The following is a 13,067-nucleotide window of genomic DNA, read 5'->3' as shown; positions in this document are numbered from 1 at the left end:
ATTTAAGTCTGCAAACACTTTATGTTCAGTGTTATATCTATGAGACAGAATCCTAAAGGGCAGGAAGGAAGTTCTATGCATCCATGCATCCCTTGACTTAGTGTGTGGAAGAGAGATGACAAAGGTGTGGGCTTCTGAGAGCGCCACGTAGAGGTGACTGTGTTAAATGGTGCCTCCAGGCACGGCTGAAACAGATATAATCGCAGAAGTAACATACACTCTCTATAGGAACCCTGGAAAAAGTAATGTCTGTAATACTGATACAGTTACAAAATGGCAGTTAAGGCAGAAAAAAACTTGAGAGCAAATAGATCGTTGGTTGTACTTTTGTTCATTCAAAGTACCAATCCATTTCACAAAACAAGCTTTACAAGAAGAGGAATGGAGTAATTTGTCTTGTCAGTTATAATTCATAAAAAAAATAGGTTCCGATATCAACTATATACAACCAGTCAATTACAATTTAAGAAGTATCCAAAAAACTCTTTAAAAAAAAAACAGTAGCAGCAAAAACACTGAACGTGTGTAAACAAAACCACCAGTAACAAATCTATGCTTAATAACAAACAACTGCATTCTTTTGAAAACATTAAATATAGGTAATAAAAAGAATATTGGCCATTCTTTTCTTAATATACAATACTCAAAATCTAAAACGACATTATCAATAACAGATGCAAATGGGTGTTATCAGGCGTGTTGAAGAGTCTTTTCCACAGTACTCGGGGAATCATGATGCCACAGAGGGTAAACTTTCCAAAAGTCTTCTCCTAGCTGTGATCCTCGCACAGCGGGGGCACCCGGATGACAGAAAACACTGCTTGTGAAAGCAGGCTCTGCACCCTACGAGCAGAGGGGACAGCTATCAGCAAATGAGCTGTTTTGCTTGCTCACATATGTACAGATGCTCATCCCCACCCTGGGGAGAGAGGTGGTCTGAATCCAGAGTCATCCGACAAGAAATGAGGCAGGTTGAAACTGAGGGATTATGAAGTCCCCACTAAGTCACCAACATGAGGCTGAGAGAGCCTCACACAGTGGATGCTATAGTGTCCCCACATCTGGTGAAGGACCATTCCCCCAGCCACTGACAGCCCAGGAGGCAGCCCTCACTGGAAGTAGCCCTAACTGAAGAGAGCTGCCTCCCTCAAGTTCATCTCCACTTGCTGGCACTGGCCTGCATCCAGTGACTGGTCAGCCCTGGGTTTAAAGGCGTGGCTGGTCCCTGATGGGCTATGTGACAACAGTGAAGGCCATCGTGCTTGGGAGCACCCTGAGACGTGCTGAGCCTTCATGGCTACCATACCCCAGCTCAACTTCTCCCTCTGCCAGGCCCTGTGACTTCACACCCCCACAGGGAGTGAGCCTGAGAACACACCCCAGTGAGCTTTCTGTTGGAGTTTCTGTGCCTTGGAGTTTCTCTGCTGGGGAGCCTCTCCTGCGATACAGCCTAACGATATCGCGGAACGGGTTCAGGGAGACAGCGCTGGAGTGGTCAAAGAGGAGGAACGGCTCTTACCAAGAGTAAAGGCAGAATGCATTACCAGATGGCTCCCATGAAACAGTTTATAGAGATCATGGGACTTCCTTGAGCATTAACACATACAGTAAAATAAGATCTAAAAATCTCTCTGTAAAGAGCCAGGCAAATGCAACAGGTCTTCTGGGCTACATGGTCTCCTTAACAACTATACAATCTGCCAGGGGAGGGCAGAAGCCAGAGAGGGCACCTCAGCCTTAGGCCTGATTTTGATCCAACCACATAACGGGGCAGTGGCTGTGTCTTGCCCTGATGTAAAAGAAGTGGGGCACGGGCCAAAGAGGAACCACTCTTCTCTCCAAACATTGTCCAGGAAGACCTCTCCCTTCATCCCTGACCACCCATATACTCCTCTCCGTACACCCAAAATTCCATTAGCTACCTTCCAACACATAAGCACATACCAGCATCATATAGTTTAAACAACACAGTGCTAAAATTAAGTTGCCATTAAGTTAATTTTGTGTTTCAGTTATTAAGCCATTATGAAGCTTACATTATGAAGCTATTAAGATACCTGAACATCTTCGACATGTTTCGGTCTGAAATGGGAAGATGACAGCTGCACTCTGGCAAAATTCACAAATGAAGCCCTTCCCTTGGCACAGCTGTAAGAGAAGGGGCCAAAAAGTTAAAATCCTCATTGGCAATCTTTCTTTTGATAGAGAAGCCAAGTTACTGCTTTTACAGAACTTTTACATCAGTTTTTAAGTGTCTGTCATTCCAGCCTCTAGAAGGAGCATGAGGCTATCTGATGCTACAGTAAACAGATTCTAACGGAACACGTGTCTTTTTGTTTTGCATGGAGAAATTTCACATCAAGATAGTTTGAGGCACCAGGGAAAGGTCATGATTTTACATGTGTGCTTTTAAATGATCTGCTTTTGTTTCTGAGGGCTGCACTACAATTCTTGAGTTCATGTGGACACAGCTCTTGTTCGACTGGAGTCCGGTCCACATAGCTGTACTTGGCAGCTCAGGGCAGACCTGAGTCAAGAAAGGCCCCAAGCAGGGCCTGGCACCCTAGGAAGGAGAGGGGTCAACATGGTGGAGAAGTAGGGGGATGTGTGATTCCCGCGTCTCTCAAACAAAAAAGGACTGAAGCCAAAGGGCTGTGAACCCCAAGAATCTGGAAGGGAAAGAGACTGAGTCTACCAGAGAGGAACTGGGACAACCTAACAGCCCATAGGTGGGTGACTGTGAGCTGGGGGAGCCACGTGGGCATGGAGGGGAGGGATCCCCTTCTGTGGAGAGACAAAGGGAAGAGAAAGAGCAGCTGGGGAAGCCTATGACTGTATCTGGACAAGAGAAAAGCCTCCCACGGGATGGAGAAAGAACCCATATCTACCTGCCGGGCTTTCTTCGGACTGGGCTGGCTGCCCTGTTCACGCACCTGGGAGGGGAGAGGAGCCACCTTTGGGTCCAGTGGTAGGTCAGGGACAGTCCGCAGCAGGAGAAACTGGCCCCCTCCCCTGAAGTACTGCGGGATAGGGCAAAACCAGCACATTTGGGGAGGCATAGGAAGGCGCTTCCCCAGTGCCAGGCGGCAGGTGTCCGAGTTTAAATCCCAGCCAAGCTCGGGGGCTCAGGAGTCAGGGGATGGCGAAAGACTGCCCCGCCTACTCCCGCGGCACGGTACACGGTAAGACGCTGAAACTGAGTCCACCAGTCCTTGGAGAAGACACTGGGGGTGTCACCATTTTTCTCTCCACCACCGGTAAGACGGGGCCTACAGTGGAGGCCGGACCACCTACCCCAAACCATGCCCCTCCAGCCGTGAATCAGCTGGAGCCGGGAGAGGAGCAGAGGGACCACACCGCCCCCTTCTCCAGACCAGCGCTGTGGCATTGCCTGCGTTAATTCTAGGACAATTCCTGTTATTTAGATATATTCTCCCTTTTCTCCTTCTTATCTCTTCCCTCCTCTAGTCTGGTTACTCTGGAAGTCACTTGGCTCAGGCTTGCATCCTAGCCCTGTCACCGCCAGCAGGATGATCTTGGCTGTGACTGAGTTGCTCTGAACCTCGTCTCTCATCTGGGAATAGTACTCCCAGCACTTCCCTCAGGGTTTGTGGGGTTAAACGGAGTGACGTGTAGAACAGCCGTCACAGGTCCTGATGTGTAAGGGACAGCTCGGGGACATACCAGTGCCAGGTGAATCCTTACCTCACAGCCGTCCACATGTGCGAGGGAAGATTTTAGAATGTCCTTGAGCAATGGCACCAGCAGCTTTTTCTTGACCCTGACCAGATCGTCCAGGGAGAACAGGTGGAGCTCATTAGTCAAGTGCCTCGGCACCTGCTCAAACTCCTTTAATGCACTGCCAGAGAGGAAACAAAGAGCAATTCAGGCACCCACCCACACAGAGGCTGGGACACAAAGGGGGGGGGGAGCAGGCCGTTGTTTTTTCTGGCACTCACACTTCATTTTTTTAACTCATTTATAAAAAAAAACCAAGAGCAAGTTAACCTTACTCACCACCTTACCTTTTCCAAATTTGTTTAGAAGCCAGGAACTTAAAATTCTATAAAAGCTGATTTCAAAAAGCTGGACCAGCAGATAAACATGTCTCTTGCAGCCTGCCCATGTATACACTGAGCAAAGGACAACTGCAGATCTATTTTCAAGGCTTAAAAATCTGTACTGAGAATAAAAGGACTACCTTGTTCGTTTCAGCTCAATTTCAACCATCAGCAGGCGGACTGTTGTCCCAGCCAGCAAGAGAATCACGCTCACGGGCAGGTGTGGGACTCCTCTCAGCCATGAGTCCAGCACAGAGCTTAAGACTCAAACATCCAACTGTGAGCTGATCACAGCCCCCTGTGTGTCCCAAGGACATTCAAAACTGAACATAACTTTCTCCAACCCCTACTGATTTCCTGAATTCCCTAAATCAGTTAGTGACATCATCATGCACTGCATTCCCAAGCCAGCTGCTGCTGCCTACCCTGGATTTGACACTGCAGTAATGCAGACTGTGTTGAATTCTACATGCAGACTGGGGTTGCTGGCTTACATTGCTTACTCTTCCTGGGGGATCCCTGACCCTTCTTCTTCAGTTCAACTCACTCTTCAAGCTCAGGCTTAGGAAGCCTTGTGGCCTTCTTCTCCACCCCAACCCACCCCTTAAGACACCTTTTCTGCATCCTTAGGGTACCACGCATATGTGTCTAACATACATGATCTGTTTGTGCTTTTTCTCTTAACTTAGCATGAATCCTATTGATTTTTTATCTGAAGCATAGAAAAGAAATTTTTAAGAAATTTTTGTAGACAGTAATAATTGTGGGTATTGTTAACATATAAAAGTATGTTACAGACAAGAAAACTGAGAGCCCAAGAAGTAATTAACCTGCAAATCCCATGCCATGAGGTAGAGCTTAAGGCCAAATGACTACAGGAGCCATGTTCCTCCCCAAGAAATTTAATTCAAAAGCAATACATTATCATTAAAAAAAGGATCAGAAACTGAAAGAAGCTTTAAAATAGATTTTTAGAAACTGTGATCCCATCTATATAACAAATAATCTTAACCCCTTGAGTAACAACCTCTTTTTCCACTTAAAAAATTCTATCTCTGTCAAGGAATTCATGCCTATACCTCTATGGCCACGGCTTCCAGAAATCCCATTTCTAGAAATTAATCCTAAGGGCATATTTATGGTTGTGCAGAGAGATGCAGCTAAAAACCTAGTTTTTTAATCACAAAAGATATTAAAAATCTATCTAAATATCTATTAAGTGTTAAAATCAACTGGGTTTGGGGCGCCTGGGTGGCTTAGTCGGTTAAGCGTCCGACTTTCGCTTAGGTCATGATCTCGCGGTTCGTGGGTTCGAGCCCCGCGTCGGGCTTTGTGCTGACTGCCAGCTCGGAGCCTGGAGCCTGTTTCAGTCTGTGACTCCCTCTCTCTCTCTGACCCTCCCCTGCTCACGCTGTCTCTCTCTCTCTCTCTCTCCTAGAAATAAATAAAACATTAAAAAAATAATAATAAAAATAAAATCAACTGGGTTTAATATCTGTAAAGATATTAAAATCTATTTTAATATTAACATTAAAATCCATTATAGCAATAAGAATAATAATATCAATATTATCAATAAGCAAATAATACTTAAATCAACACTACATCACTGTACAGAATACTATTCAGCCAATGACAGTTTGACATGCTTCTCTACTGGGGTTTTTTAAAAGGCCATTGATAACACCCATGCTCATAGCAGCACTATTCATATTTGCTAGAAGGTGAAAGCAACATTTTTGGTGATGAATGCATAAACGAAATGTGGCAGATGCATACAATGGAATATTTTTCAGCCCTAAAAAAGGAAGGAAATTCTGACACATGCTACAACATAGGTGTTAGTTACCTCAAGGGCGTTCTGCTGAATGCAATAAGCCAGTCACAAAAGGAAAGATACTAATATGAGGTACCTAGAGGCGTCAACTTCATACAGACATTAAGTAGAGTGGTGGCCAGGTGCTAGAGGGGCAGCGTGGGGGGGACGGGGGAGGGAAGAGAGAGTTACTGCTCAATGGATATAGAATTTCAGTTTTGCAAGATAAAAAAGTTCTGTGGATGGATGGCAGTGACAGTTGCAGAATGTGCACGTACTTAGTGCCACTGAATTGTACACTTAAAACAGTTGAGATGGTATATTTGGTTACATGTATTTTATCACAGTTTAAAATAACTAATAATAATAATGTCACTGGCTAGAGTTATTTCACCCTTGTACTGGCCAATTCTTCTAACACATTACATTCACTACAAGTGAGCCAGGTTTAGTAACTTTAGCAACAGGGTCTGCAACACCAAGGAGAGGCCCGAGGTAGGTGCTGTGCTAAGGGGCCCTGCGGACTGGGGGAGCTGGGGCCAGGTGGCACCCAGGGGACTGGCTGGTCTGTGGAGGCGCCCAGCCCTCCCGGACCCAGGCCTGGTCTGTCCCAGCCAACACTAGTACCTTTCAGCAAACCTGCAGGTCTTCAACAGCTTCTTGATATGAAAAAGTTGCTCCCGGGTTTCCTAATGTAAGACACCAAAGGGGGAAAAGTTAATGTGAGAAATGACACAGAAAACATGGAAGTTAAATTGAAATGTTATTTCTAACCTTGAAATGCTACAACTCTGTAAACCAAGCCTTTGATATAAACAGTCTATATAGCAGGGGTTCATGACTGAGTGCTGAGATCCACAGACGGTCCAGGATGGACCCAAGTTTTGTGGAGCCTGAAGCTCACACAACCGTTGGGGGCCCTCTTTGAGAACACAAAACTATGTATAAAAGCTGAAGATCCTGCTATTTGTGACCACACGGGTGAGCCTGGAGGGCAGTATGCTAATTGAAATAAGATGGACACAGAAAGAAAAAAGCTGCATGGTCTTACTTATATGTGGAATCTTAAAAAGTCAAATACACAGAAACAGATAGTTGTTGGACACAAGCTACCAGCGGTGGGGAGGTGGGGCAAGTGGGAAGACGTTGGTCAAAGGGAACAAAGTGGGGGTCCTGTTGGATGAGTAAGTCTAGAGGTCTAATATATGGTATGATGATTACAGTTACTCGTAACTGTACTGAATACTGGAAACTTGCTAAGAGAGTACATTTCAGGTGCCCCCACCACAGACAGACAGACAGACAGACACACACACACACACACACACACACACACACACACACACAACGTGGCTCTGATGAGATGGATAGGTTAATTAGCTTGACCAGTAATTATTTCTCTTGTTATTTATATATCAAACTATCATGCTGTATACCTTAAATATAAATAATTCTATTTTTAAAATAATAAATACATTTCAAAAGCTACTTATAAATGCAAATCTATGCATAAATATAAAATTTGGTACAGGGTATCAGGAAGGGCCCTGAAGCTGAACCTCCATCTGTTGGTGGTAAATCTGCCCCTTGGAGGGTCTGTGTGGGTCCCCTGAGACAGCGCCATGTGGCATCTGCTGCCCCAGGGACCCCTGGTCTTGCCTCCCCAGCAAAGGCGGCCGCTCACCCTCACTCTGTCCAGCTCCTTGGCCTTGGCATACAGGCTGCGGCCAACGCTCAGCAAATTGAAAACGGGCTGGTGCCATATGCCTTCCAGCAGCCTTTTGGAGAAATTGCTGACGTAGTACTTCCTGAAGTCCCACGTGGCGAGGATCCGGGCAGGGATGCAGGTCTCCGCGTAGGAGTGACAGCAGTCACAGAAGTATTTCCCCAGGTATTCACAGTACCGCAGCCGCTTCACGAACTCTGCAGGGCACACGGGAGGGTGAGGAGGGTGAGCACTCGGGAGGGGAGCGCAGCTTGCCTGGGCTGGCAACATACCCTCCCCCGCCCCTGCTTCCCCTTCCCACCCCAGCTTCAAGACTGCTGTGTTTGTGCTGTGAACACCATACTCCACCTCGTGGCGCCTGGGAAAGCTATGGCGGGGACTGGAGGCCGAGCATCACGGCTGCTCACGAGCTTTTCTTTATGGAAACAGCTGTCAGAAAAACAGAAACCTCCCCAAACACTCCTGAACTTGGAAGTTGGGCATTGTAAACTGCAGTGTAGCCAAAAGAACACGAGGGGTGAAGTCTGGTGGGAGTCCAGACTCAACCTCCCTCTGGCAGGTGGACTGAGGGCCAAAATCTCTTCGAGCAAACCATCCTGAGGCTGCAAGAAGCAACTCAGAAGTAGATGCCAGTATATCTCACATAACAAAAAGTGCTCTGTAAACTGTAAAGCATGATATGTACACAGTTAGCAACACCCAATTGGAAAGCATGATACATACACAGTTAGGAAGTGACACCCAAAAAAAACTTCCTGGATAAATCAGTGAGGAAAAAAATACAAGAATGCACGAAGAACAGAACAGGCGATACACAGACCCATGGAACGCAAACGACCAGGAACGACGTGAGAAACCATCTCGGTGACAAAGACATGCATGTTAGCAGAGCGAACTCCTTGGTTTTGCATCCGACTGTCACAAATTCAGAACATCCAAGAGCAGCTGGGGTGCTGGGGTGGGCACTCACTCACAGGGCGGACAGGAGGGCCACTTTTTAGGACCTTTCCGTGATACATGTTAATTCTTCAGTGTGTAGCAGGGATCCTACTACTGTGATCCCAGACAGCAATACTAACATGTACACGTGGAGACATAGAAAGGTGTTCAGTGCAGCACATTTATAATGGAGGGGTAGCAATCGAAATATACATTAAGAAGCAACTAGTTAAGGAAGTATGGGGCACTCCACAGTGAAATGCCAGAGAGTCAATGAAATACATGTTAGCCCGTGGGCAGTGGGCACCTGGTTGCAGATGTGCATAATGTGGTCTTGGTTTTTTTTTTTTTTAAATACACATACGCAGTCTAAGAGGGTCCCTACCAAAAAGCCAATAGTGAATACTTCTGGGGGGGAGGAGTTTTGCTCTTTACATTTTTTTTAATTTGGTAAAATGAGCACACATTGCTCTCAGAAATATGTGTTTCTAGCAAAACAGAGCGACAAGCAAAAAGTATAGAGACAAATGTAGTACCTACTCGGGTACCTACCACCCGGTGGAAGAAGACAATTCAGTTAGGCTTCCTGTGTGTCCCTCCCTCAACATTTGAGTCTAAGAGGATTACGGTTGATATTTACATTCGTCATTTGACTCATGGGGTTTTTTTGGTCATTAAAATACCATAAGGTATAATAGAAATATTCGATGATACATCTTGTGAAGATTAAGTGAAACCGTGGGTGGCAAGGCAGCCACCGCAGAGCCTGGCACACTGCAGATGTGAAATCTAGTTTCCTTATACGAGCTTCAACAACAAACATGGCCACTTACAGCTTAAGGAAATGTTGTTTGAAAGATGATGTATACACCGTGTGCTTTCAATGAGTTAGGTACATGGCTATTCCTATATGGTTCTGCACATATATTTCCAAGAAAGAAAGAAAGAAAACTGAATAAGGCCCCAGTGACTGCAGGAGCACACGTTTATTGAACACTTACTCCATGTCATATACTGGTTAATGTCTTACATACACTATGTCATTCTCCGCTCAAAACTTAGAGAGGCAGGGCTAGTTCTTTCCCTATTTCACTGATGAGAGCACAGACAGTGAAGGTAAAGCTGCATGCCAGATATGGGATTCCCAGTCATATCTGGCCTGAAGCTCCAGATTTTGGTCACTGTATCCCACTCTTTAAATAAATATTAAAATATATTTAATATATTTTGTTGGGACACCTGGGTAGCTCAGTTGATTAAATGTCTGACTTTTGATTTCATCTAAAGTCATGATCTCAAGGTTTGTGAAATCAAGCCCCTGCATCAGGTTCTGTGCTGACAGTGTGGAGTCTGCTTGGGATTTTCTCTCTCTCTCTCTCTCTTTGCCCCTTTCCTCCTCATGCACATGTTTGCTCTCTCTTAAAATAAATAAACTTGAATATATATATATGTACATATATATATATTTTGTTGATTTATATCATTGAATTCAGAGCCAACAGCAGGGTGACTCATGCCTGAATGAAGCTTATCTAATGCATGCACATTTTCCATAAAGCAAATCACAACCTTCTTGTGATTAGGAACATTACACAGCACTTTAGTACTACAAGTGGGGGGTGTTTTAAACAACTAAATCACCAACAAAAAAAATGCAGAGTGTAAAAAGAAAAGGAGGGGACTAAATAAGCCACAAGAAGTCCTTGTTTACAGTACGAGAGAGAAAATAAGGAAGAGCATCACCGCCTTCACCTTCATCTGGAAACATGTGCATTGGGCAACTCAGATTGTTGGCACTTGGGCATATCTGTGCATATCTGTGCATGACCACGAGTCATGATTTTGTGGTCACAGATTTTATCAAGTAGATGGTTTCACAAATATGGAATCATAAATACTCAGGTTCAACGATAAATACATGTATATAGACCTCTCTCTAGATTTGACAAATTATCGTTAACAACTTCTTAAAGGATTATGTTTATGTCTAACTTCTCAAATTTGAAATCTCAAGAAGTCTTCTGCATTGTGTCTATTTCCCACCCTGTTTCAAGGTTTCTGATTTGGTGGGTAATAAGTATTGCTTTGCTTGTGGCAGAGCCTTGATATATTTTATATAAAATGGGCAGAATGAGGTATACTCTGGCCCTTCCACTCGACATTTCTGATCAAACTTAGCAAAATGGGAAGAAGAGGACAGAAGGAGATAACACATTTTCCTGACGTAATTCATCTTTCCCTGACATCTACTTTCTGAACATTTCAATACCCAGTTGCTCATTCATCAAATTTCACTGAATATATACTAAGTACTAAACGATCAACACAGAATCAATTATGTCTGTCTCTTTTGGTTTCTTCAGTCCTTTCATTAAAACAGAGCAAAACAACGTATCCTAAACCAATGGCTCCTAACTAGGAGTAATTTTTTTTCTCCCTAAGGACAGTTGGAGATATCTAGGGACAGTTTCAGCTGTTGTATTGGAGAGCCACTAGTGGCATCGAGTGGTGCTACTTGATGCCCTGCAATGCACAGAACAGTCCCGGACAACAAAGTCAGTGGTACTGAGGTTGAGAAACTCTGCTCTGACCCAGAATTGCTGTCATCTGAGGAAAAGGAAAGGTCACAGAAAAATAAGGAAGAAAAAATTCCAGAACAGTGTCCCACAGTACTTTCTGTGAGGATGGAAATGTTCTAAGCCTGTGCCAGCCAATATACCAGCTGCTAGCCCCACGAAGCTACTGACCACTTGCAGTGTAGCCAGTGTGCTTGAGGAACTCGGTTCTTAACTTTATTGATTGATTGATTCATTCATTTATTTAAAATTTTTAAAAAATATTTATTTATTTTATTTTGATGTTTATTTTTGAGAGAGAGAGAGACAGAAAGACAGAGAGAGAGAGGATTTGGGAGGGGCAGAGAGAGAGACACACACACACAGAATATGAAGCAGGCTCTAGGCTCTGAGCTGTCATCACAGAGCCTGACACAGGGCTCGAACCCACAAACTGTGAGATCCTGACCTGAGCCGAAATCGGATGCTTAACCAACAGAGCCACAAAGGCACCCCTGGATTTTTAACTTTAATTAATTGGCTGTGGGACAACTGGGTGGTTCAGTCAGTTACGTGTTCAACTTTGGCTCAGGTCATGATCTCACAGTTTGTGGGTTCAAGCCCTGCGTTGGGCTCTGTGCTGACAGCTAGCTCAGAGCCTGGAGCCTGCTTCAGATTCTGTGTCTCCCTCTCTCTCTGACCCTCCCCTGCTCACGCTGCCTCTCTCTCTCTCAGAAATAAATAAAACATTAAAAATTTTTTTTAAATAAAAAAAATTAATCAGTTGAGCAACTGACTCTTGATTTCAGCTCGGTTCTTTATCTTGCAGTTTGTGAGTTCGAGCTCCATATTGGGCTCTCAGTGTGGAGCCAGTTTCGGATTCTCTCTCTCTTTCTGTCTCTCTCTCAAAATAAATAAACTTAAAAAAAACCACTTTAATTAATTTAAATTACATTTTAAATAGCTCCATGAGCTAGTGGCCACCATGTTGGATAGTGCAGTTCTAGAGTAAAGGTAGCTAAAGAGAAATAATAGCTAAATGCAATGTATGAAACATGGTTAGAACTTGGGTGGAAAAATTAGCTATAATGACATCTTGAGAACAACAGATGAGCATGGATTGGTATAAGCAACTATTAGAGAGTTGTTATTAACTTTCTTTGGTGTGCTAACTGTTCATCATCCTTATTTTTAGAACATGCTGAAGTATTAAAGAATAAAATGTCACATTGTCCATTTACTTTTTAAATGAGATTGGAGGAGACTGAGACCTGACAACTAAATGCCACGTGCAATTCTAGGTCTTTGGTGAGCTCGGAATGAAGTCTGTGGTTGAGTTAACAGAATTGTACCAAGGCTAAGTTCTCGGTTTCAATGATCATACTCTGATTTTTATAAGATATTAACATTGGGAAAAGCTGGGTGGAGGGAGTACGGAATCTCCCTGTACCATTTGTGCGACTCTTCTGTAAGTCTAAAAATATCTTCAAATAAAGAGTGAAAATGTATCCTAAGAACTATATAGGAAGCTCATAGGAAAAGTCCAAAATTGTCTACACGGCTGAAAACGCATCAAGTCTTGTGCCCTGGGCACCTCTACAGCATGTGCTCTCCTCTCCTTATTACTCCCCAGTCACACAGGACTTCTCTGCCATCACTGCAGTCCCTTTGCTCATGGTGACCCCTAACCCTTCCCAACAGACACATACACACACATGCTGAGGACCATCACTTCCTTGTGGAACTTCTCACTCCCAGCCCTGCAAGCCCAGATTCGGTTCCTGTGCTGTAAATCCCACAGTGCTCTTGACTTTTTCTTTCGTTGCAAGCATTGCTGATGACTACACCTTCCTGTAAGCAGGCTCCGTGAGAGAAGGACCATGTTTATGTCACCAGGGCAGGCATACATCTCCCCAGATGGACAAACTTAGGGAAATACTTAAAGAGTTGGTGGAATCACAGTGGTGTGT

At 44.3% G+C, this 13,067-nt stretch overlaps 1 protein-coding gene across 2 annotated transcripts in view; it reads right to left on the bottom strand.

Moving 5' to 3' along the window:
• Positions 1–310: 310 nt before the first annotated feature.
• The window catches only part of RUBCNL (rubicon like autophagy enhancer), a 44,345-nt gene continuing 31,588 nt past the window's right edge, over positions 311–13,067 (bottom strand). For both annotated transcript variants that reach the window (XM_039254369.1, XM_039254368.1), the window contains exons 10-14: positions 7,562–7,800; positions 6,505–6,566; positions 3,706–3,859; positions 2,058–2,148; positions 311–843 (exon numbers count right to left, since the gene is read on the bottom strand). In XM_039254369.1, coding sequence (XP_039110300.1) covers positions 731–843; positions 2,058–2,148; positions 3,706–3,859; positions 6,505–6,566; positions 7,562–7,800 — 659 coding nt within the window. In that variant the 3' untranslated portion in view covers positions 311–730. The remainder of the gene's footprint in view (positions 844–2,057; positions 2,149–3,705; positions 3,860–6,504; positions 6,567–7,561; positions 7,801–13,067) is intronic.

This window comes from Hyaena hyaena, unplaced genomic scaffold, assembly GCF_003009895.1.
Source record: "Hyaena hyaena isolate Hyena2069 unplaced genomic scaffold, ASM300989v1 scaffold_483, whole genome shotgun sequence".
NCBI lineage: Eukaryota > Metazoa > Chordata > Mammalia > Carnivora > Hyaenidae > Hyaena > Hyaena hyaena.
This window is presented reverse-complemented; position numbering and strand designations above follow the sequence as displayed.